Source organism: Brachycentrus maculatus, unplaced genomic scaffold (genome assembly GCF_059751285.1).
Source record: "Brachycentrus maculatus isolate JH-2025_06_01 unplaced genomic scaffold, ASM5975128v1 h1tg000110l, whole genome shotgun sequence".
Taxonomy (NCBI): domain Eukaryota; kingdom Metazoa; phylum Arthropoda; class Insecta; order Trichoptera; family Brachycentridae; genus Brachycentrus; species Brachycentrus maculatus.
The window spans coordinates 808,471-834,018 of NW_028280863.1; the positions used below are offsets into that span (position 1 = coordinate 808,471).

The following is a 25,548-nucleotide window of genomic DNA, read 5'->3' on the forward strand; positions in this document are numbered from 1 at the left end:
TTATCAAATATAATACTTTTCTTACCTTCATCCGCACCCTTGGTGCATAAAGCACTGCATTAAATTGATGCAATGTTATGTTGATTACTAATTATATCAAAGCAAGACTTATTTTGTTTTGAATATTGAAAGCATTAACTTTGTGGATCATATTGATATATTTTATTTCTCGAAATAATACAAGACAAAGTATTTTTATTTCTCGAAATAATACAAGACTTATTATTTCAAGTCAATATAAATATTTTTTATTAAATATAATACTTTTCTTACCTTCATCCGCACCCTTGGTGTATAAGGCACTGCATCAAATTGGTGCAATGTTATGTTGATTACTCTTTATATCAAAGCAAGATGATTAGTCTTAGAGTTTAGGTAGGATTGCCAGATTTCAGAAATGTTTAACTGGGACACTGGAATGCCCCCAGCATCGCGGATATTTAAGGGTACACACTCTTGGCGGGTTTTAAGGGTGTTTCATTGTCAATGCTATGAATAAATGGTTACTGATTAGGAACCTAAACCAGTAGTAATAATAAATGTCACAAGCATATAATAAGACGTGAAGTAAACCGGCCCGGACACCGGGATTTTGTCTAGAAACTGGGACTGTCAAGCCTAGCAAGCCAAGGTTTTGGGTACCAGCCCAAGGTAATATTAAATAAGTATTAGAGTCACTGAACTATTTGATATACCTATTTTGAACCTCCAGCACTGTAAATATGCTTACCATTACACTACAGAGACAAACATAATACAATATTATTCCCCATTTAACATCTAATATAATTGTGTATTATGAATTATGTATTTACTTTAAATATCTTATCAATGCCATACATTATAACTGAAAGGATTGGATTGTTATTTGTTTTTATATTTTAAAAGACTGGAATAGGTATACCTTAACGGGCATATATAATAAGAAAATATTAATTTCCATTGCGTAAATAGCTAAAAAAATATATGGAAATTTATTAAAACATGTCTCGAGTATATCGAAACTAGGACGATGACTAGGAGGGATAGAGAAAGATTAGAAATGTTTTGAGTTGTGGTGTTTGAGAATGGGAAGAGTTAACTGGATGGAAAAAGCGACAAACTAAGAGGTTTTAGGGAAAGTAAATGAAAAAAGGACATTATGAGAAATAATTGAAAAAAAAGAAGGAAGATGATTGGACATATACAAGAGCAGGACGATTTGAACACTACCATAAAGGGAAAATAAAAAAGGAAAAAAAGAAAAACCAAACAACTTTGTGAAGAAGTTAAAAGAGATTGCAGGCATTGTCGTATTATGACCTGAAAAACATAAAAAATCACCTAAAAGTGAAGAATTTTTATTTTGCCTATTGGAAAGGGTATATTTAATAAAATAAGGTAATTGTTAAAATAAAACTAAATATAAAGTATGTATGTGTAATTTATTTATTAACATAGGTTTTTTAAAGTATAATATCACAAATAAATGCAGTAAAATACTGGAACTCTACATTTAATAAGAATTTTAAGTACATAAAAACATGATGTAATAAAAATATAATATTTACGTAAAGGTACCCTTATGGAAATCATAAAAAAATAAGTATTAATGAAAATGAGTTTTGTGAATAGTGTAAAAGTGAAAATGTTATTTATAAAATTAAACTGATGATTCTGGATTTTTCCAATCTTCTTGATCATCGACAGCGTCTTGACGCCATAAGTAGCTACTCTTCAGACTGGCATCGGAGTTTCCGCGTGATAATACATTCATGCTGTGAGGTTCTAGCAAACTACTGAAAGAATCTGTACTCCTAGAAGTTGAAACAAAGCTAACTCGTTTATTACGAGGACTCTCAAGATTTTCCGATTTAGGCTCTTTCAAATATATTTCATTGCTATTAGGCAAAATGTCATGGAATTTGATATCGCAGTTACCATCTTCTAATGGATTGAAAACATGGGACTCACTCGAACTATGGTCAGAGGTAGGACTGAATTCGACACTTATAGTGGCGTCAGATATATTACAGTCGTGCTTTTCAGGTGAAAATACTTTTTGCGATTGATGAGTTTCATATTTTCGCCGTTTATCATTTTTCAATGGTGACAGATCTTTCGAGCTATTGCTACTACTCGAGGTAGAAAGCCTTCGAGGTGTGACAACTTTTTCCTCGGCAGAATTTCTGTGCGCTTTGATAGAAATGGAAGGAGATGATCTCTCAGATGAAACTAAAGGTGTAGATTCATCGTCACTTTCTAATTCTCCAGATTTTATATTCCTTTCATTCGAAATGCCTTTGTTGAAAATTTTTTCTTTTAGGCGACTTATCAATTCTACACTGGAAGTTTGAGCGGTGTTTTCAGTAACACTAGGTTGGTTCTTGAGGTTTTCTGTTGAATTTTCTGCAGTTCCTTCAACTCGCGGAGTGCTATCTTCAGCGGACCTGGATCGAATTGCTATATACTCTTTTCCTAGTTGGAGACATTGATCATCGGTTGACAATAACAGTGAAGATGGTCTCTTTTTAGAATTTCCCCTGTCTGCAATCTCAGGGTCGTTTTCCATATTTTCACTCATGGACAATTTTCTAAATACCTTTTCATTTTTATCATCACTTTCTTTAAAATTTTCTTGGTTACTAGAATGCTGAATCATGCTGGATTTGTCAATATCTGTTTGGTTTCGTAAAGTATGCAAGGAACTATCCTTATGGGAATTTTTATCTTTGTTATTCTGAAAAACTTTGCATATTTCTTGGTTAGCAATTTTACTGGTTTTATGAAAGTCAAAATCAAATTTATTTTGAGTTGGTTGGTTCACAAAATAAAGTGGCGTGTTTGATTTCACAGTTTCATCCTCAAATTTAACTATTACGGTTGTTGAATCATTATTTTTAAGACTGGTTTCAGAACCATAACTTAAACCTTTTTCGTTAATAGAAACATGCTTTTTGGAAGTAGATTTGAAGCTTCCCTTTGGTTTGAGAATTGAGGGATCAGATTTCCTTGGAAGTTGTGGTGATGAAGTTAGGGAAGGCGGTGGCGAGGATGCTTGCCAACTACCTCCCGGTGCCAAGAGCACCAATTGGAGAGCGTCACTTTCATCTGAAACTGAAATTAAGATATGAGCTTTTGATATTAAAAAACACTAATTGAATACATCCAAACATGAAATAAATAGAAGAAGTAATAATGCAAGTAAAATTACATAAAATATTTATAGTACAAATGTGAAAAAATTATAATTATCAATAAGTATTAAAGGTACAGGAGTATGGAATACAGTAAGAAGGAAACAAAGGAAAAGAGGGAAATGTGAAATTCCTTGTTATCTATAACAAAGTTAAAATATTTTAAAAAAAACACCTAACATACAACAAAGTCGTAACTTCCTGATACTGTTAATGGGGTAATATGGAATCAATATTGCTGAAAGTGACCAAAATACATCATATAAAATATCAACAATTTATTTAATAAAAAGAAAATAAGAACAATCTTGATAGTAATCCAATATTGTATGATAATGAATATGAAATCAAATCTTGATAATGAAATCAAAGAAAACCGATTGATCATGTGATTTTGATATATCTTGATAAAGCACAATCTTTGATCATAAAACAATGATAGTCAATCATATAGAATGTTCTATGGTGTTTGTACATACTCAAAATTAGTTTTGTTTATCTACGTGTTACCTTATTACCTTTGTACACTATGTGCAGAATATTCAAACAAATTTTATACGCAGTGTATATATGTATGTATTAAGACAATTGTTTTGAAAATGAATCTTAAAACAGTTCCATTTAAGCATTTGGAACTGTTTTAAGATTCATTTCATCTTGGACTGAAACGTGGTAAGAACAATTCTTTATGATCTTATATGTACATTATAAAAGATAATTAAGTATAAAATTGGCATTTCTGTTAAATTCAGCTATTGAAGAATGATAATTATTTTTAATGAGTTATTCCAAACTATAGGTAGATTGTCCAATCTCTGCATTTCACAGAATTTAATAAGATACATTTTGTAAGACATAAACAATATAAAGAAACATTAAAGCAATATACTTTTTTTAAAATCTTTCTCTTCACATTAGCAATTGAATAATTATATATAGATATGACACTCGCTATAGTCATGGAAAATATGCATAGCATCCAGGGGGGGGGGGGTAGAAAAGGGAGGCGGGTTTAATACTGTTTCAGTCAGTTATAGCAGTAATTTGCCAGTCAAATGTCAAGAGTTGTAGATGATATTACTAAAAAATGAGATATTTACCAACGCCAGGTGTCATTTGTATATGTAATGTATCATTAACATTAGGGAAACTAAATTATGAATAAAAATATGCAAAGCATGTCCACCAAAACCAAAAAATATTGAATTATTTTAAGGTTTTTACTATATATTACAAAGGTGACGATTTTTTCAACTTAATAAGATCATGTGAAAATAATAAATATGGCTTTATCGTTTACTTAATGCCTTTATAAATTTATTGGTTAAAATTACTGTTTTGAGTCTTTGGATATCTATTGATACAATGCGCAAATACTTTTAATGCCTCATTAAAATTTAATAGCTCATCTGAATACATATTTTAAAATTCATCTTTTTTGTCATAAAGAGTACAAGTTCATCTGAAATATGAATAAATTTTCTTTTGAGTTTGGTACTTGGGATAATGCTAACTGTTTCCTTATTTATTTTTTGATCCAATGGTTCACTCTACCAACTTAATCTTTAGTGTGGAGCATGCTGATTGAAGTAGATGTTTAGGCAGTGGTCCCGATGTCTACCCAGAACGGCTTTTTCCTTCATCAATTTAAAGTGAAACTAATTAAAACAAGGGATAAGTGTATAACTCTCAAATAAAAAAGGCATTATTAAATCATTCTTAAACAATTGATTTCTGTTTAATTCAATAATAATTGAGAACCAATCCATAACCACTATGAGAGGTGTATTTTAATATAAAATATGAGTAAGTGATGAATTTTTTATCTAACAGAATAAATTGACATGTGTGTTTATGATAACCCGGACCATGGAATAGAGAAACATATTTGATTGTTGCCAGTAAAAATATCAAACCTAGAATTTTTAATTAAAATGAAGTAATATTTTTAAATGCCAACACTATTTTTCTGGGATATTATGCCGTGTTGTTAACATTTGTTACCAATGTTTCAGATATTATTACTAAGGCTAACTTCAGAACACTTAAGTACTCAAATTAGTACAGATGGGAAAAAATGCTAACGACACATGATAGGAATGTAAAATTTTTAATCTTGTAAAAACAATATCAATGTCTATTCACAAAGAATAAAGCATTAATTTATTATTCCCACCGACTTTCTAGACCAAATACAATAGTAGAAAAAGTGGACATATTATTAGTTATCATATTATATCAAAAATAAAACATGCGTTTTCATGCAGCCACCAAATAAAATAAAACTCAACATTAAGCGTTTATTAAAGTTTATTATTATAAAAATAATATATGCTGGCGATACAAAACAAAAGAAATTTGTATATTCAACCCTTTAATACAGAAAAATTGTGTCTAAATGCAAACAAAAATTGTATTTCCATTGAAGCCAGAAAACATTCACCGACCAACACCTTTAAATCCAGGTCAGTTATATCTACATACACAAAATCGACAAACTTTTACAAAACACAACACCCAAAGAAAAAAAAATTGAAATAAAAACATCAATTTTATTATGCAGACAGATAATATTAATTGAATAAATGTAACAATATTGTAAACATCTTATATTTTCAATTTATTAATCAATAAATTTTAAACTGTAAAAAATATATAAACAATTTTCAACAGCAAACAATGAAAATTAAAAACATTCATTAAAGCTTATATTAAAGAAAATTGCCTTCATTCCTATAGACACTGAAATAAAAAAATAGAACTCAGAACTTAAAAAATAACGAGGATTTATTGACTAAAAACTAGAAGAAAAATATATTTAAAGTAAACATAGCCAATTGACACAAAGCTTGGAATTCGTATATATCACACATTATTATCACCAGGTATGGAATACAATACCATAAGTAAAATGGTACTATAATTGACATAAGTACAATATAACTCTTTCAAAATTTACATACTGGAAACTAGACTTTGAAATACACAAACAATTTTTTTTATACAAAGCGGGATAATATTTTTTATTCAAAAAAGTTTATTCAGAGTGAACTTAAATGTATCAATACTAATCTGAAATCAGACTACTATGAACAAATCCAATAATTTTTTGAGCACATTTATGATGTAATTAAAAAAAAAATGGACTAGATAATTTTTATTAATGATTTTTATAAATAATTCTTATAAATTATTTATGGAATTATCATCATAAATAAATTATAACGATGTCAAAATATAACCGAGAAGAAACTGTTCAATGGACTAATTTCCACATTACATAAATAGCTTTTGCAAGCATTTAAAAGTTTGCAATATGATAAGTAAAATATTTTGTTTTCTATGAAAACGTTGAACAGACAATACACAACTGCCACCAGCCAACATGCAATAATCTAATTTATAAATTATAATACTGATTTTGGTAAATTTCTAAATATTTATTTAAAAAAAAAACATAAGAAATATGTAAATAATAAATAAAAGATTTACTAAATATTTTTATAATACAAACAATATTATTTTGTATCAAAACTCAATACAGTAAAAGCTCATTCCTTCAAAATCTAAGTGCCTAGAGAAATATTTTAAATCAGCAAATTTTAAATAAAAAATATGTTTTTTGTCGAGGGCAAAATTACGCGATTGGAATTTAAATCAACTTAAAAGGAAAACAGTAATTATGCTGTTTTTTGTTATTTTATTTTGAATTTCGGTCAAAATATTTTTTGAAATATATCTAACTTTTTCAAATTATTGAAAGATTTGCATGAAAAATTATTGTAGGTGTCAAAATCTCAAAATATTTTCCAATTACTGATTGTTCGAATTCATGAGCTTATACTGTAGAACCTATCTATCTATTTCTACGCATACTAAATAAAGGTTTTTTTTTATAAATTAGTGAAAGTTTTCACAAAGAAAATAAGTTTAAAATGGCAGTTGTCAGTGTTGAGACCGACTAAAATTGAGTGTCTCCCGCGTCGTAGTCATTAGGTAACCTGACAAAAGTGCGGTCGTTGTGTTCGGCGGGCATGATGATCACGACCGGCTCGAAGTTCTTCTCGTCTCGGGCGGAGTTGTCAAACTTGACCTTGAGGGTGTCTCGGGTGGCGACGTGCGACAGGGAGAACTCCTCCAGTTCGTCGGGGGACGAGTCCTCGGGGGTTAGATCGCTAGGCATGCAGAGTTGCGGGATGGTTAGTGCAGCGGCGGGCATGTTGTCGGTGGGGAAGTACTGGGTGGTGATGGTGGGGACGGGGGAGGGGTGGTGCTCCACTATGGTGGGCAGCGGAGAGGGGATCTCACCTGTGGCCACAGGGTCGCCCAGTAACACATCCTCTAAGGCCTCCTCGTTGAGAGTCTGCAATGCTCCGCATATCATTTGTTCCTCCAGCGTTACCTGAAACAAACCATTACCTCTATCTTTTTAGCTAATAACGTAAGTGAATAATAATGAATGTTTATTTATTACATTTTTTTGTGTACATATCCATCACATACAGTGACCTCTGTATAGCAGCGTGTAGCTAGCAAACATTTCTATAAACTACCGCAGTACTATCGAAATTTAAAAAAATAAAAATGTACATATATATAAAAATAGAACTACGACTTCAGATTTTCAGTGTCAATATAAAGTCTATGGTTAATGGATTATTCCATGAATTGCTGTGAATCAAAGCAATATTAGATGAGACTGGAGCAATAACTATATGAACAAAAGGTAATTTAAAAAATAAATATATATACTTCTGTCACCAGTCCCTTCAAATTCGATGCAAGGAAGTTTTCCTATAGATATCATTTACATTTATGATTATGAAAATTAAAACTACATAAATAATTACATAATCGTCCCATTTCATTAGTGCATATTCTTTTACCTGATATTCCTGGTACTCCAGCCCATACTTCTATCCAAGTAAAAGTGCAAATAACAAAAAAAGAAATAACTTTGTTACTACATATTATTAAAATAAGGCTGTGACAAGTGTAACTACATATATTACGTGATCTCGGAACAACAAGGGTTCGTCATTTTGTAAATTGCTATCTATGCAAACCTTTGTTGTTTTAAAATTGGAATTATTATGGGTAGATATTTTTAGTTCAATCAATTAAGAAACCCGATTCTCTAACACTACATTTATTGTGCAAGAAGCTTTAAATCTCGGCATCCTAGCAGGGAAGCTGTTGCAAACAACATAACAGCTGCAAATGAGCAGCTGTTAAGTTGTTTGTTGGAGGAGTGGAGTCATGGGAGACTTGCAATGAGAAGCAAATGACAGTCCGTCTTCTCCTGATGAGTTTTCTGTAAAACTAAGAAGTTCCTAGGAATGGTCCACACCTGAATATCCTACCCAATCTTCAAACAAAAGTTGGTTAGACTTTTTTTCTTCGCTGTAATATTTAAGCCTTGTAATGTTTATATATTCAGTATAAGCAAGGCAAGTAATAACTGCAGTTCCAATATTATATTATTATTTTTAAATTGTTGCAGTCAGGGAGATGGCCTTAGTGAGGTATTAATTTATCGATGGACTTGCTTTATAATATAGCATAGGTTGATGGAACGAGACCCGCAGTAAAAAATATTGATTCCTCTGAAAAGTTTTACATTATACCTGGTATATACAACTGCATTTCCGAATTCAAATCTAATTTTCGATTTTTGCATTCAAACCCAATTAATCGTATTTGAGATTGATAATTACGAGATATTTTAAAGTCATTTACCTGTTTTTCCATGTTTGAAGGTTTGCTCTTAGGTGGATCATGTGTCACTCGTAATTTAGGTTCCTTTTCCATTCGTTCTTTTTCTAAAATAAAATAATAAAAAAACAAAAGTAAACAACAAAAATGTCTTATATGAAAGTAGTTTGTTTATGAGTATAAGTTACCTGGCATATTAATATTACTGATCAGAGGCATTCCGGATTCCAGATCCCTTAGATTTAGTATTAACAGTTTGAAAAGTTCCCAATCACCGAAATTGAGAGTCAAAACCTGGAAAATTAGTTAAAAGATTCATAAGTTTTACAATTTCGGTAAGTAAAAGGTAATGATTAGTTTTGAAGTGATGGATTATGACTTTGTATAAAAAATATTGAATTTTTAATTAATGTTTTACTAAGTAAATACATACCACTTTGACACATGTTTCGATGCATTCCGCATCATTTTCAAACAATAAATGTTTGAATGTTTGAAAATGATGCGGAATGTATTGAAATACGTGTCACAGTAGATTTTAAGAAATAGTGGTATTTACTAGGTAAAACATTAATTAAAAATGGATAGATTTTACCGCAAAGTGACTGCCGAATAAATGAATGAAAATATTTAATCCCTAGGTGACAATAATGAGTACTGGTAAATATCCAATGAGACTATTTCACCTGTTTGAGGTCATTCAAGTCGCAATGAAGAAGAACTTTTCCAGAAATGTTATGTTGTCTGAGAAGTGCTGTGATGGCGCTAGCTGCAGAGGGTAACTCTCTTTCTACCAGAGAACAAACACCACTCACTCCCAACTTCGACAGGTATACATCACCCAACTCTCCCTGAAAATCATTTTATTAAAAATACATATAAACTATTCATAGACAGTAAACAGATAATAATATTTTGTTGAATTTTATCAGAAATTTACTACATATTTACTATAAATTTACTACATAAAAACTGTATATTTTCGGCTGGAAGCAAAATCACATTTTAAACATAATGGGAAATTTTCAACATACAGGTAAAATAATTTTTAATTTTTGATGATTCTAAATATGTACCATTTATGTAACATCAAAATACCCCTTTTTCTAAATAAAAAACAAACTTTATTACAAAAATACAAAATAAAATTGTTTTATTTAATATTTTTGTAATAAATTTACATGGTATTTTTTTTGTTAATATTAAATATAAGATGAATTAAATTACGAAAAAATACATGTGTCTTATAATCAATATAATATGTAATATATATTTTGGTTTTAACTATTTTCTCAATAAATTTATTACACGCATCTAAACATGGCATCATGACTCAGAAAAACACTATTAGCAACTGAAAAGCTTTGAAAATCTGAACGTCTTTCGGCTGTCCAAACTTAAAACACAGTAATGGACATTTTTTTTGTAGGTTTTTTTTTTGCATTTTTAGACTAAGTAAATAGAATCTACTTAGTCCAAAAATGCAAAAAAAACGTACTGCAAAAAAATGTCCCTTACTGTGTTTTGAGTTTGGACCGCTGATTTGTGCCTCTATCCTATTCTTGAGATTGCGATATAATCAGACAAAAAACAAGACAGAGCACGACGCCGACATTAACCGTAGTAATTTAAAGTAGTAATTCATAATGCAATATTTACGTGAAGTTGTGTGTAGTTGAAGGGTTGGTGTGTGGGGGCTGGAGTGGAGGGTCCGGCGGGGGGTCCAGTAGGGGGTCCAGGGGAGGAATCCGGCCAGCTGGGCCACGCCCCCGGGGTGCCGCCCCCATAGATGGGCGGCAGAGTTGGGGTACGTTGCTGCAACAACATCATTTTATAAAACTCCATTATCAAAAACAATTGATTTTTTTTTAAAATAAGTTTTCGGTAGTATTGTTAGTACATATCAACATCCGACAAGGGATTAAAAATATATTGCTCACTCCTTTCAAGAAAGTCGTAAATAAAAAATTGACAATTTTCAGTTGTGCATGTTTTCGGAATGCCCAGAAAATGTACAAAAGCGGCATATTTTTAACTTAATATTTGCCCGCTACAGGGCAGAAAGTGTTGTTTTTGTATTTTGAAGAAAAGGTATTGTTAGATTTTTTTAAAAATATACTAAATATTTTTCAAATGGAGAAAAGACCTTCAGGTCTTACCTAAAAAGATAGAAAAGACAGTAAAAAGTTCAATAAGTGGCTTGATATTTATTTTTAATACATTGTATTATATTTTTAAACTTTCTTTAAACATTCTCCTGAAAAATCAAGTTTTTTGATTTATGACGTTCTTGAAAGGAGTGAGCGATATGACAAAATAAAAATAAAACTATTGTGTGAAGGACTTAAAATGCGATTACATTTGTTTCAGTATGCAGTGTCAATATGTTTTATGATTAAATATTATTATGTCAAAATACGTCATTTAAATATTAATCGATTCAATGTGATATGTCGCAAAGGTTCAAATTCTTAACTTCCTATTCATTCATAATAAATTAATTTTACATTTAATTTCTTGTAGTAAAATTTGAATTTACGAATAACACAAAAGATTTTCGGTTACATTACGTATGCGATGACATATTTAAAATACAAACCTGTTTTCGGTGATATAATTTAGGGTTGTTGTAGGGTCTGGGTGGGATCACAGGGTGATTAACAACGGGTGAATCGTTATTATCTATGGCATAGTGCTGCTGTTCATCTGCAAGAGACATTTTATCTATTTGAGAGGATGAATCAGATACTTGAGTTATAAAACATAGCAAAAAAATGATACTCATTTAAAATTACTTTTATCTCACTTTAAAATTACTTTTATCTCAAAATGATAACCACCTTTGATAACTTTCTTGATGTAAGGGTCCAAGTTGATTGTGAAGGGAAGGAAAATTTTAAGGTCTGCGGCAAGTAAACTAGTTCTGTGGAAGCCTAAAAACACATCAAGTTTACGTTCGTCCCTATCGAGTTCCATCAAGGGTTCGGCTTCTCGAAGTATTGGAATATTTGGCCGGACTCTGAAAGTGGAAATAATCACAATCAATTTGAAAATAATGACAATATCACAATGTTATTTTTTGTTGAAAAAGAGAAATATTTGTATTTTTATTATTTACACAAATATTTCAATTTCATACTGCTTCTGTGAGCCTAAGCGGTTCATTATTAGAAATAGGTATCATATTGTGGTAGAGTGGATTCGAACCGAGAAACTCTGACTTAAGAGTCCGCAACACTAACCACGGGACCACAGCCCGACACTGATAATTGACAGAAAGCATATCTATAGATAAGCGATAAAAGTGATAAAAATGTATTAAACAGTTCCTTATTATCTTCCATCGACAACTATCATTTCCCATCCTATATTTTTCGGAGCTGGGAATAGATGTGCCAAAAATTCTAAAAAAACATATTTTTCAAAGAAGGATAAAAAAAAAATTATAGCGATTAGTTAAAGACAATTTTTTACTGTACCTACATATAGAAAATTATTGTACGTTGTTTATGGTCTATGTGGTAAAAACAGCCAAATTTTATATATGTAATACGTAGTCTTTTTAAAATGTTGCAAAATACATAAAAATACTTTTATAAAGCTTATTATTATTTTTTACAATTGTATGATCATCTATCCTTCTAGCTCGTTTTCATTTTGAACCAATATGAGAAAAATGAAACGACATGAAGAGTGACATCTGACGTCGGACATTTTACAATACTTATGCCAAAAATACTAGAGTGACAGTACTACAAATAAATGTGATGCTTTAAAAAAATATATTTACTTGTCATATATTTGTTTGAGTGATGTGCTGTCTTCAATGTGCTCCTCGAACATTTCGTGGTGCAGAATGATCCAAGATGTTCTAAAAGGCCATTGTTCTGTGAGATTGACCCAAGAAGCCAAATTATGCCAGTTGAATTCAATTTGAAACGCTTTCAATAATCGACCTGCAAAAAGACACATTTACACAACAATACATTAAATCATGTATACGAGGGAGGTAGTGTTTGAACTTAACACATTCCGGATGGGTATTTTTTATACCTGTGGACCGCTGGCGACAGGATTTGATAATTATGTACATATAGTTAAGACCTTAACAAAGAGATTGGGATATAATATTTATATAAAGAAAATTGGATAATTCCTTCTTTTTTGCCTTTGAAATGAGGCCAGCGCAGAAGGTAAAAATACCCTTCCCGTCCTTAAGCATCAATTGACCAAACGGGTAGAAATACCTTTCCCGTCCGAAGTGTGTTCATATTACACAGTTATTTATTGCTATGTATTCATAATAATTAGGTGATTAAGTGGTGCTGTTTACGCACATAAAGAACTCACCAGTAATATAGAGAACATTCATAAGACGTCGCATACTTCTCGGATTGACATCACTAAAGTAGTCATCAGTTAAAAGGACTCTGAGAACAGAACATTCAAAATAAATATTAAAATATCACTTACATTGGAAGAATTCAGTTAATCACATTCTTCCCAGTCAGTCCTGGGCAGTCAGTGAGGCGGATAAGTAAGAATAATCACCTATTAAGATCAGCGGGACCGCTGGACAGTCCCACTCTGTGCAGGTTGGAATTCATGGAAGAAGCGACCGATTCGGATATTTTGAGTTTCCTAGCACCTCTTGTGCTTCCGCTATTACCGAGCCCTTTGAGTTTCTCCTGACTCGACATGAGTTCAGAGGCTGATGAGAGACGCCTAGCGGATACCTGCAGCATACAACTCGTAATTAAAAAAAAAGGGTATAAAACTATCTAAACCTCCTATTAATTTCAGAAATCAAACCAAATCGACCCCTTGTGTGAATACTATCATTATGCGCAAAACAGAATTTAACAGGAGAAAAATTTCATGATACTCTGTCTGATATTTGAACATATTTGTACAGGGTTTCTCGAGATTTAGATATCAGGAAAAATATTAAAAATTGCAAATTTTGGTTGTTGGAATATGTGGGATAATGAAATAAATAAAAAAAAATTACAATTGGTGGTTTATGATAGAAAAAAAGAGGGTTCGAAAATGGATAAAGCAAAAATAAATAGAATAAATTTTAGGCCATCTTGGGGAGCAATCTTAAATTGATTACTTTATTATTATGACTTAAGATTAATCATAATTATAACTAGAACTCCATTAATCATTATTTACCCTTGTGTTACAATTTTTCATGAAAAGTAACAATTTTTCTTTATTCATATAGTACATGATAATGCGGATAAAAGTCTTTTTTTTTTAATAACTCTATATCAATGGCACCTGGAATGCGAAACTAAATAAAACACAAGAAAATATTTAATAATTACCGATCTCTGCAGCGAAGCTGAAATTTCATCATTTCCAGAAAGAGCAGATAATTGTAATTTTCGTTGTGAAGTTTGTTGAGCTATTTTAACTCTCCGAAGAGCGGAGTTCTGTAGATAAAATGGCAACTGTACCATATTCTTTAAGTAGTCCCAACCTCCAATATTGCTTTCGGAAAATGCTCTCCTACTATTGACTTCGACAGCCTGGAAATATATATCAATATACATGTGCATATAAAATGAAAAATGTAGTTACGTAATGTGATTCTTCTATTTTTGATAGCAGCAAATTATTCCACACAATAAATTCATATTCTAAAAATTATTCAAGTAATTTACAGATGGCAATATGGAAAATATCTGATACATTTAAGAATTAGTCACAAGATGATTTAAAACGCAAACCGACAAAATAATAAAACAAGTTAACGAAGTCAAAGTACTATCAGTCTGAACTAACCTCCTCCCAAACCACCTGTCAGGACATACAAAAAGATTTAACAACACTGAATAGATTTCTATATGTATAATACACATTATTATAAATATAATACACAACAAACACGTGTGTTATGTATTATACAGTGCCTCCTAGTAAATCAATACAACGTCATGCTGCAAATGTTTGGAAACTATGTATGTAATCCATTGCTGTCAACTAATTTAAATATCACATTTGATTTATTGAAAGTATATACATTTGTGTATAAGTATTTGTCAACATTGATCAATGAATTTCTTAGATTTTTACAGCCGTTGAGATGCTGATAGTGTATTTTTGGGTTATGCCATATGTTAATCGCATTTCTTGTGCTACTACTACCGGTGGCATCTTTGGAGTGCTATGTTTGTAAAACCATGTGACGTAATTTTTTTTTTATATGAATACTGATATAACTGTCACGTGTCAATATTCAAAATTATTTTGATCATTACTTAAATTACAAAATTTCAGTATCAAAGTGCCTGGAAATGGGCAAGGAATAAGCTTGATATACTGCTTAATAACCAAGAAATACGCTATTGTCATTTAAATTAATATTTAACAAAGAATGTATTTACATTTATAGAAAGAAAAAGAATATATTGCAAAAGGGCATACTTCACATAGAGCACCAAATATGTATCTAAATGTAAAAAAAATCTTAACTTTTGTTGACATGACAATATAGTAGAAATGACATTTTCAAAAATAATTTATGTAATGTTTCCAAACTTAGTTAACGGCTTGTATTTGATATAGAAGGCACTGGTTGAACATTATAGGTCGGTGCTTACCTTGCTGATGATGTGCGGGTCTATGGCCAGTATGATGACAAAGGGACTGTGTTGATCAGAGCAGAGAGTGTGGATGGCATTCAGTACAATAAGAACTCTATCTTGTTCACAACTGTCTAGCGCGTCCACAACGACGACTAAACGAGTCTGTTGACCAGTAAAGGCATCCAAACATTTCACCTAAAATATTAAAATAAATCATAAAACCAATACAGAATAGTCTTTTTAAATAAAATAAATACTACGACTACTGATTTCCACCGGGAATAGTAGAAAGTGATGAATAATTTAGTTGCATTTTATGTGCATAATATAGTGAAGCATTTGGGAAACTGTCGAAAGCATACAAAAGTGATCAAGTCTACAAGAAGTTTGTCATATTATTTTTTGACATCTCATCAAAGATGAAGAAGAATATGGAAGTCTGGGCATTTACGGGGCTTACGACCGTCATAGGCTGGTTTAAGTGATCACTTTACACACGTGTAACATTCACCAATTCTACCCATTATTGACAACCACACTACTCAAATTCTTGGAAGTTCTATATATATGAACCAATTTAGAAACCTTGTTCATGAATCACTAGAACTAATAGTTAATAGTTAATTAGTTCTAGTGATTCATGAACAAGGTTTCTAAATTGGTTCATATATATAGAACTTCCAAGAATTTGAGTAGTGTGGTTGTCAATAATGGGTAGAATTGGTGAATGTTACACGTGTGTAAAGTGATCACTTAAACCAGCCTATGACGGTCGTAAGCCCCGTAAATGCCCAGACTTCCATATTCTTCTTCATCTTTGATGAGATGTCAAAAAATAATATGAAAATAACTCCTGTAATTGGAGATAATCCAGATTTTGTGAACAAGTATTTGGACACACTCAAAATGTTGTAAGAAGTTTGTCTACAGAGAAATAGACCCTCACAAGGCTAATAAGTGGCACAGAGAGATGAAATCTGCTACGCTATTGGAATCTTTATTCGAGACCAAATCAGAAATATCGAGATTTGGAGAAGAATAAAAATTGTCGACAGTGTCTGTAGTTTGGAGGGGATAGCAGGTGGAGAAAAAAAGTTCTGGAGTAGTCACCTAGAACTGGATCCAGAAATTTTAGTTGACAACCAATGCGATCGGCGGATGATATTGTTAACACATTATTTGCAGTAAACGCTTAAAAGCGTCTTTAACATACTATTGGTAGAGAGCGGGAGACGCTGATAAGCGTACTATTTGCTTACTTTTGGTAGAGCGCGAGAGACACCAAAAAAACATTGTTCAGATCAGAATTAGGTTTATGGTTATTTGTAATTAGTATAATGAGGGTCGGGCAGCAGACTGTGCGATTAAAATTAACGTTGGGGTTGATGAAAAAACCGCCCGAGAACAATGTGTTAATATTGCTAGAAGGGAGTGGTTAAGGAAGATCCAGAGTTAAAAGAATGGCCAGAATGAAGGGGACTCTCACCTAGCGGGACATGAGTAAGGGTTGATGGACCGATATAAATAAAATTAAAGTTATTGTGAATCAAAAAAGTTACCATGTCTGTGAGCAGTGTAACTTCGGGCCTGAGAGCTTGAAGGAAGCCTTCCGGTTGCCTGTCCACACTCCTCTTGAGATGTGCCCGCGGGGAGAGTATGAGAGCGGCGCCGATGCGTCCCCACGTATACAGATTGGCCACAGCTGTCAAGACTAAAACTGAACCTAGCCCGATCAGTATACCTTCTTGAATTTTCAAAGTTCTGAAAAAAGCAAAATAAATACAAAACATTTTTTAGGTAAGTGTAGATAATGAAGTAGTAAGAGTTTTTGTTTCAGAAATTGTGGAAATTCTAATGGATGTTTATTAAAAACTTTATTTCATTACATGGATATGAAATTGTACTTACTGCGGATCAGACTGACCATCTCTTAAATATACGACTAACATAGATATAGCTAATATGACAAATATAAAGCACAGTTCAAATGTCATAACATGAGGAATGCAACAAATTCTACGCCACCTAGAAAAAAAAAGAAAAATACATATTTAAAAACATTATCTAAGAAGTACTATGATGAAAATTCAGGTGGCGAAGAATAAAATATACCTCCAATCGGCGGTAGCTCGTATAGGTTTTGGCCTGAAAGCCCGGTAAAGTCTTGTACACAGCCGACCGTACTGATTTTCAAGCGCTTCCGACAAACTAACTATCATTTGTATAACGGAGGCTTCCCCCTCGTGAGTACTACTTTTCGCTTGATCCGTAAAGTGAAATCTGTAACAGAATAAGTGAATATTTAGTAATAAAACTCTAGATTGGCTGGATACGCAATGCGATGTGATCACACGTACCTTATAGGTTGAGCAGGTAGAGAATGTGAACACTGGGGACCCGGCGGGTGACAGAAAACTACTTGTAGCACTAATTTCAGGGAATTAAATTTGTGACTTAAAGCTAACATCACAGAATAAGGCCAAGACCATTCATATCTGGAAAAAAACACACAAAATCAATCAATGCTTACTATAACACAGTATAATAATATATAATAATAATAACATAATAATAAATAATAACACAGTATTGTATTGGCTAATTTATACAATTTTTTTCTAACCCTTGTCCGCACCCAATGGTGCATAGGGCACTGCATCATATTAACACAGTGTTATTTTTATTGTTTCTTACACGAAGGCAAGGCAACTTCTGCGCTTCAGGGACTAGTCCAGGGTAAAATTAAATAAATATTAGAGTGTATCGAATCTGGGAATCGAACTCGGGACCTCCAGCACGGTAGCTAAGCATGCTAACGATTACACCATGGGGGTGGACAAAAAATGTCAAAATTGTTTAAAATAGCTCCTAAGCGGAGAAAATCCGGATTTGTGAACAAGTATTTGGAGATGTTGTAATTTATATAGCACCATTTAAACAAAACATCGCCTCACTGGTGCTTTACATTTTTCTTGAACACCTTAGCACACATAACAATTGTAATATCCACTCTCAGATTATCAGGAGGGGGGGGTCAAATAAATGTAAGTGATTTTTTTCATTCTAATATTTATTCAATATAACACTGGACTGGTACCTGAAGCGGAGGGCCGATCACCTTTCCTTCATGTGTTAACAATCAAGATAACACTGCATTTATACGATGCAGTGCCCTATGCACCGTTGGAGTGTGGGTAAGGGTTTGAATGAAAAAAAATTATGTTGGTTAATCCTTTTCTGAGTGAAAGCGACGGTTTGTGTGTTGACTCACTTGAGACTGGCGTACCACAGGGCGAGCAACAGGACGTAGAGGAGCACGAAGAGCAGGGCCGTGAGGGCCACGGCCAGCAGCCAGGAGGCGCCGACCAGCACGGCCAGCAGCCCGCCCAGCATGGCCGCGTGCCACACTCCCCAGCCCACGGCCCAGTTCCAGCTCCACCCCACCTCCACCCACTGCCGGGCAAAGTTCTTCATTTCCTCTGCAAGAACACCCACTCGATAAATAATCCACATTCATTTTCAATTAACACATTTCAGACGAGAGACATAGCACCATCATTAGTTTTCATTGCTGCCCATGGAAGTCGAAGAATACCCACATTTCGAATGTCTCCTGACCATTTTGAGTGAAATGTTAACAGATTTCGGATGGGTATTTTTACGCCTGTGCACCGCTGGCGACGGGATTTGATAATTGTGTACATATAGTCAAGACCTTAACAAAGAGATTAGTATATAATATTCATATAAAACATTAGATAATTCCTTCTTTTCTGCCTTTGAAATGAGGCCGGGGCAGAAAGTGAAAATACCCTTCCCGTCATTAAGCATCAATCGACTAAGCGGGTAGAAGTACCTTTTCTGTCCCAAGTGTGTTAAGATTTCAGTTGGTAAATACCACTTTTTCTTAAAATCCATTGTGACATGTCGCTCACTCCTTTCAAGAACGTCATAAATCAAAAATCGGCAATTTTCAGTTGTGCATGTTTTCGGAATGTCCAGGAAATGTACTATATCCCAGCAAAAGAGGCATATTTTAAACTTAATATTTACCCGCTACAGAGCAGAAAGTGTAATTTTTGTATTTTTAAGAAAATGTATTATTTTATTATTTTTTTAAATATACTAAATATTTTTCAAATGGAGAAAAAACCTTCAGGTTCTACCTAAAAAGATCTATAGCATAGTAAAAAGTTTAATTAGTGGCTTGATATTTATTTTTAATACATTGTATTTTATTTATAAATTTTAAAAACGATCTCCTGAAAAATCAAGTTTTTTGATTTATGACGTTCTTGAAAGGAGTGAGCGATGTGTTTCAATGCATTCCGTATCATTTTCAAACACCGTACTTGATATTCATTAACAATTTTATAAACTCTGTTATTAGTAATTAATCGTGACATTTTTTTACTGATGACCTGTATCAATGAAGAATTTGCTTGGGAGAGCAGTTCTCCTGTTAACAAGACAGAGTATTCATAAAAAACATATACCTTAGGGGTGTTAAAAAACACCGGGCATGTTAGTCATTTACAGTAGTGGATAAGGAAAGAGAGGATGCAGGGTTCAGGGGAAAGATTGTCAGTAGCAAGGGATTACAAGAGGAATTAGCAATGAGATAATTTTTAGGGTACTTTACCTCTATGGTGTAAAGTTTCGAGATGATGATTATTATTAAACGTGTGATAATTTAACAAAAAAATAGTATACACACTATGCATAATATTACCTCTAAGTTTATTGAGCAGGAATGATTTCCCAGAACCCCATCGAGCAAACAGACCGACCGTTATCGGCATTGAAAGGCTCGGCTCCGATAGCATATCCGCAAGAGCACTACTATACAATTCATATCCTAATAAGCTTTCATTGTCTTCATTTGTATTCAGTCGGCCTAAAAATATCGACAAGCAATGTTAAACACAATTTTTGTACACATATTGCGGCGCTATAAGGTGTTTTTGTATCGCAACTCACGTGCTCCAAATATCTGTCCTAAAATAGTCTTTGGATAGTTCATATCTATATTGTAGGGGGTTTCCTGGGCTCGGTTAGGCCGATACAGTAACTGGCTGTGTTTTGGGTTTCTAAGGAGAATTTCAACAATGGCCTAAAACAGAACACATATATGTAATACTTTGATATGATATAAACTTTAGACATAAAATAGATAAGTATATAACTATAGCAGTCAGATATGGTAAATTACCTTAGAGCGAGCTCTCATAGCGATGTGTAGACATGTATCTCCTTTTTTATCAGCGGCATTAACTCTAGCTTTTTTATCCAATAATAATTGAACCATATCGGCATTACGTGACCTAACGGCTCTGAGCAAAGGAGTATCCCCATCCTACAAATAAAAATGTGTACATTATTAATATTTTTGCCGACATGTAGCAAAAAATCGGCAAACATAATTTTATAATCTTTCTGAACAAGATTCTATGATCCTTTCTTTCCTGTAAATCTTTTTTTTAGGCATGTCTAAAGGTATGAGGGTGGATGTGAAAAACATATCGCAATAACTCAAATGAATTTAACATAAATATTTTTTAAATTAATTTTGCGATTGGCGGGAATTAAACCCGCAACGGTAGTTTCGTAGTCGAGCATCTATCCAACTACGCAATGGTGCCTACGCACTCAACACTATGGTTGAATATGTTTATTATGATATGAAAAATGAAAAAGCTCAGAGTATAAGTAAAAGAGTAATTAATCGAGAAGAGGAGAGGGAGATTAGAAGTGATGGTTGTAGCACTTTTAGTTTGATACTTGTACAAGCTTGTGTAAGTTGAAAAATTCATTGTCACAATGTAAGTCTCATGAACTTTAAAAAAATAATCTAGGATATTCATTTACCTTAGTAGATAATTCAAGATCTGGGTTTGATTGTAACAATAACTTTAAAATGGCAGTTTGTCCCTTTTCTACGGCAGTATACACAGCAGTCTTTCTATCTTTGCCTAAAACATCAACATCGGCGTATTTCTTAAGTAAAGCTTCAACTACAGTCCTATGCCCTCCTTTAACAGCGTGAATAAGGCAAGTGTCCCCACCACGGTCCTGGAAGTAAACGGAGTATAAGTGGAAAATTGGAAACAAAATACATAGATTATAATGTTTGAGAGTCATCATATGATACCTGAATATTGATGTAAGCACCGCTATTAAGGAGAGCTGCGGCTATTTCATAATAACCATCCTTACAAGCTATCGCAAGAGCCGTACATCCATCTTTATCTAAAGCATTAACATTGGGCTTGTGCTCTAATAACATTTGTACTATTTCTATATGGTTTCCTGAAACGAAAAGATAAACATGAAAATATTAATATTCTAAGTTAAAACTAGCAAAGTCAGCAATAAAAATGCAATATTCAAAAAGTGAAATAAATTGTACTTAATGACAGTATTTCTGGGCTATTGTGTCGTGTGTCTTTAGCATTTTTTGCTGATGTTTTGTACTAAATTGCATAATGCGTTATCTGTTTACTGTTGGTGGTAATCCAACGTCAATTCAGATTCCGATGATTTGATTTAGCCATGATTACAAAAATAAGGAAGCAATAAACATATTGAACACTACAGTTGCTTTAATAAATATATACCTGGGAATATACATATGCGAATAATATTTGCAAAATGTTAATTTTCTTTTTTTAGTCTTGTAAGCAGTAATCACATACATTTTCAAAATATGAAAAAAGAACCAAAATTACGGATATCATGGATTGCGTGGCAAGACTTAAGTGGCAATGAGGTGGACATGTTGCGAGACAGGACCCCACAATATGGACACCAAAATTATTGAGATGGAGACCTTGGGGGAATAAAAAATATGGTTTGACATAGCCACAGTGGGGGGTAGAAACTGGCTGCAAACAGCAACTAAACGAAGGAAATAGAAGGATACGGAAGAGGCCTATATCCAGCAGTGGAGGAAAGAAGGCTAGAGAAGAAGGCTAGGAAAGTGAACCTTGTGTGGCCTGCAGCAGGGCGGTCCAGGAGTACATGCCGGCCTGGTCGGGTGTGGCGCCGGCCTGCAGCAGAGCGCGCACGGCAGTCGCGTCGCCGCGTCGCGCCGCCCACACGAGCGCCGTGGTGCCGTACTTGTCCCCGCTGTTGGGCCGCGCCCCGTGCGCCAGCAGCCGCTCCACGATGCCTGAATGCCCGCGTCCTGCCGCCCATACCAGTGAACTGAAACAGATCCACATAATTACATATCTTCAAAATGATATTTCTGAAACATGCTGAACACGATTTTAATTGTTTTCTCAGTGCAGACAAAGATATGATATTTTTTGGGAAAGGAATATAGAGGTCTGAGCATTTACAGAATTTATCTATCATTTGAATATCATTTGAATTTAAGAAAATAAGGAGTAGCAAGCAGCAATCTATGGTCACAACTGAATCGCCTTTCCTTAGAGAAAAGGCGATTCGGATCGCTAGGTTATGTACTCCGTATGCTTTCCGGCAGGCTTGCTCAAGGTTGGCGTTTAAAAGGAGCTGTACAGAGTTCATGAAAAAAACTGAAATTTGATAATAGATTTTATTTACGTTAATTGAATAAACTAACTTACCTAATATGATAATTTCCATGAGCATTCACGTCAGCCCCCTTTTCCAAGAGCAGATTAACAACATCTTGATGACCCTTGTATGATGCCCACATTAGGGGAGTCCAGCCCCCCTGCGCGACAAAAAACATACATTGATGAAATCAAAAATAAAAATGTAAATGCTCGTTCATACAAAATCACAAATCTCCTAAAGTTATTCACAAATTGCTTTGCAATCTTGACAAAACATTGCATTAAAATATGTATGTGTTTTGTTAAATAAAAAAAATACACCTTTTTTTACGGCAAAGATATTACATGAGGACACATCTTGCAGTCACATCTAACACTACTTTTTCTTGAAAATTAACTTTTCTATTTTCGCTTTGATAAAAATACAGGATGAGATATTGAAGTGTTATCTAGAAATGAAAAGTGTGCATAATTTACCATTTCCCTTTGGTGTATATTAGCTCCATGGTCCAGGAGGTCGGAGCAGATGTTGGTGCGTCCGTGTTTGGCGGCTAGAAGAAGAGCCGTCCACCCGTCGTTATCTTCCGCACTGGGATCTGCTCCATGAGCCAGGAGTTCTGACACCATCGACGGCCGCCCATATTGGCATGCCACCATGAGCGCTGTCGTGCCATTCTTAAAACCAAGAGTTATATCATAGGCTATATAATTTTTTAGATATTAAATTTTATATTCTTAGCTATGCTACATTTTATGTGTTTCCCTATCATAACATGGTACATCTAGCTATATGAATTTACTACATTTTTTTTGGTGCATAAAAAATGACAGATATTCGTCAGAAAGAAACAAAAACATGACACTGATCCAATAAAAAGATTTTAACCATTTGCAGTCAAAAGTTTTTTGGTATGTACATGTTAGCTAACTTTAGGCATTTTTAAACTTATTTTTCTTTAATTTTACTGACAACATGACTGGTTTAGATATTGAAATATAAAAAAAAAAACAATAAACTGACAATATTGATTAATAAGATTTTATTTTCTTGTCGCGCAAGAGGCTTATTAAGCCTATTGGTTTGCCCTATTAAGTACATTTTATTGGTTATATTATTAGCATGTTAACGGTGGCACTTGACACACTTCGGACGGGAAAGGTATTTTTACCCGTTCGGTCGATTGATGCTTAAGGACGGGAAGGTATTTATACCTTCTGCGCTGGCCTCATTTCAAAGGTAGAAAAGAAAGAATTATCCAATGTTTTTATATGAATATTAAATACCAATCTCATTGTTAAAGTCTTAACTATATGTACATAATTATCAAATCCCATTGCCAGAGGTCTGCAGGCGTAAGAAATATCCGTCTGAAATGTGTTAATATGCAAACCATGGATGCTGGCGGCACCCAAGTGCTAAAGGGTTAAAATAATTCATAGTTAACATTGCGGATGTAACAATAACTACATATTGGAAACAGGTATACTAAAATTTAGATTATTTATTCTGAATTAATTTTAAGGCAGTTCCCTAGGCATTATCAGATGCAGACAAGAAAAAAAAATCCATACAATAATTATACAATATATAAAGACATTGTATAAACTTATTAGTTTTATATATGTAATTATGTTGTTATATATTACATACGTAGTTCAATTTGTTTATATTATTTGTGATTCTGATCTATAATACCCTATCTCACCTTCAGTTTTTTTTCTCAACAACCTTCCCATTCTAAACACTACATAAGCTAAAATGTGGCATTCATCATTGTTCGCATAGATTGTTATATAGTTTAAATGACTGATCTTATTTGAGTAGGATTACCTCATCTCTGTCATCTATTTGGATTTGTTTACTGCTAAGAAATGATTGAAGGCCATTGAGGTTATCTTCGGTGATGAAATTGGAAAGAGTTCGGAAGCAGAGAGAAACCATGGATTCTGAACGATGCAGGCTCTGCAAATGAGTAAAGAAAAACACACTTTAGTACACTGCAATTATAAAATAGCTATATAACAAGCAAAGAAATTAATAAAAATTAAAAAAGATATTAATAAAAATTCTAATTAATAAAAAAAAAACACTTTTTATATTAATTTATAAAATAATTTCAGATAAAGCTTATATATTTTTTTAAAATTATCATTTATTACTTTATTCAGTTATTCAATATAGCAATATACCTACAACCATTATTAGTATGAAATTTATAAATAATACATGAAGTGATACATAATAACACACAATTATTATGCTATTTTCATTCAATCAAGATTGTAATTTTTTTCTGGTTAATGCTATTCACACAAATCAAATATGCAAGTTATCGAAACAAAAAACAATGCAAAATCAAACCAGAAAAATTACAATAAAAGGGAAATCAAAAGCAGAAAATATATTACAAAATAAAACGAAGGATTTCGGCTCAGACACTGTGATGACTTTTCTCCATGACTTTTGATATTGGTCCAAATTTCTGCGACATCTGTATACAACTCTTTACACTGATG

At 33.0% G+C, this 25,548-nt stretch overlaps 1 protein-coding gene across 5 annotated transcripts in view; it reads right to left on the reverse strand.

The window, feature by feature from the left end:
- Positions 1–1,407: 1,407 nt before the first annotated feature.
- Positions 1,408–25,548, reverse strand: part of Arms (Ankyrin repeat-rich membrane spanning) — an 86,819-nt gene continuing 62,678 nt past the window's right edge. For all 5 annotated transcript variants that reach the window (XM_088259149.1, XM_088259146.1, XM_088259147.1 and 2 more), the window contains exons 2-28: positions 24,863–24,994; positions 23,509–23,706; positions 23,080–23,189; positions 22,473–22,693; positions 21,639–21,796; positions 21,356–21,559; positions 20,700–20,843; positions 20,468–20,600; positions 20,220–20,384; positions 18,759–18,966; positions 17,845–17,982; positions 17,600–17,767; positions 17,396–17,512; positions 17,047–17,248; positions 15,503–15,682; positions 14,225–14,428; positions 13,443–13,627; positions 13,242–13,321; positions 12,682–12,847; positions 11,732–11,910; positions 11,491–11,597; positions 10,551–10,706; positions 9,578–9,742; positions 9,080–9,185; positions 8,916–8,998; positions 7,485–7,578; positions 1,408–3,096 (exon numbers count right to left, since the gene is read on the reverse strand). In XM_088259149.1, coding sequence (XP_088115275.1) covers positions 1,643–3,096; positions 7,485–7,578; positions 8,916–8,998; positions 9,080–9,185; positions 9,578–9,742; positions 10,551–10,706; positions 11,491–11,597; positions 11,732–11,910; positions 12,682–12,847; positions 13,242–13,321; positions 13,443–13,627; positions 14,225–14,428; positions 15,503–15,682; positions 17,047–17,248; positions 17,396–17,512; positions 17,600–17,767; positions 17,845–17,982; positions 18,759–18,966; positions 20,220–20,384; positions 20,468–20,600; positions 20,700–20,843; positions 21,356–21,559; positions 21,639–21,796; positions 22,473–22,693; positions 23,080–23,189; positions 23,509–23,706; positions 24,863–24,973 — 5,436 coding nt within the window. In that variant the 5' untranslated portion in view covers positions 24,974–24,994 and the 3' untranslated portion in view covers positions 1,408–1,642. The remainder of the gene's footprint in view (positions 3,097–7,484; positions 7,579–8,915; positions 8,999–9,079; positions 9,186–9,577; positions 9,743–10,550; positions 10,707–11,490; positions 11,598–11,731; positions 11,911–12,681; positions 12,848–13,241; positions 13,322–13,442; positions 13,628–14,224; positions 14,429–15,502; positions 15,683–17,046; positions 17,249–17,395; positions 17,513–17,599; positions 17,768–17,844; positions 17,983–18,758; positions 18,967–20,219; positions 20,385–20,467; positions 20,601–20,699; positions 20,844–21,355; positions 21,560–21,638; positions 21,797–22,472; positions 22,694–23,079; positions 23,190–23,508; positions 23,707–24,862; positions 24,995–25,548) is intronic.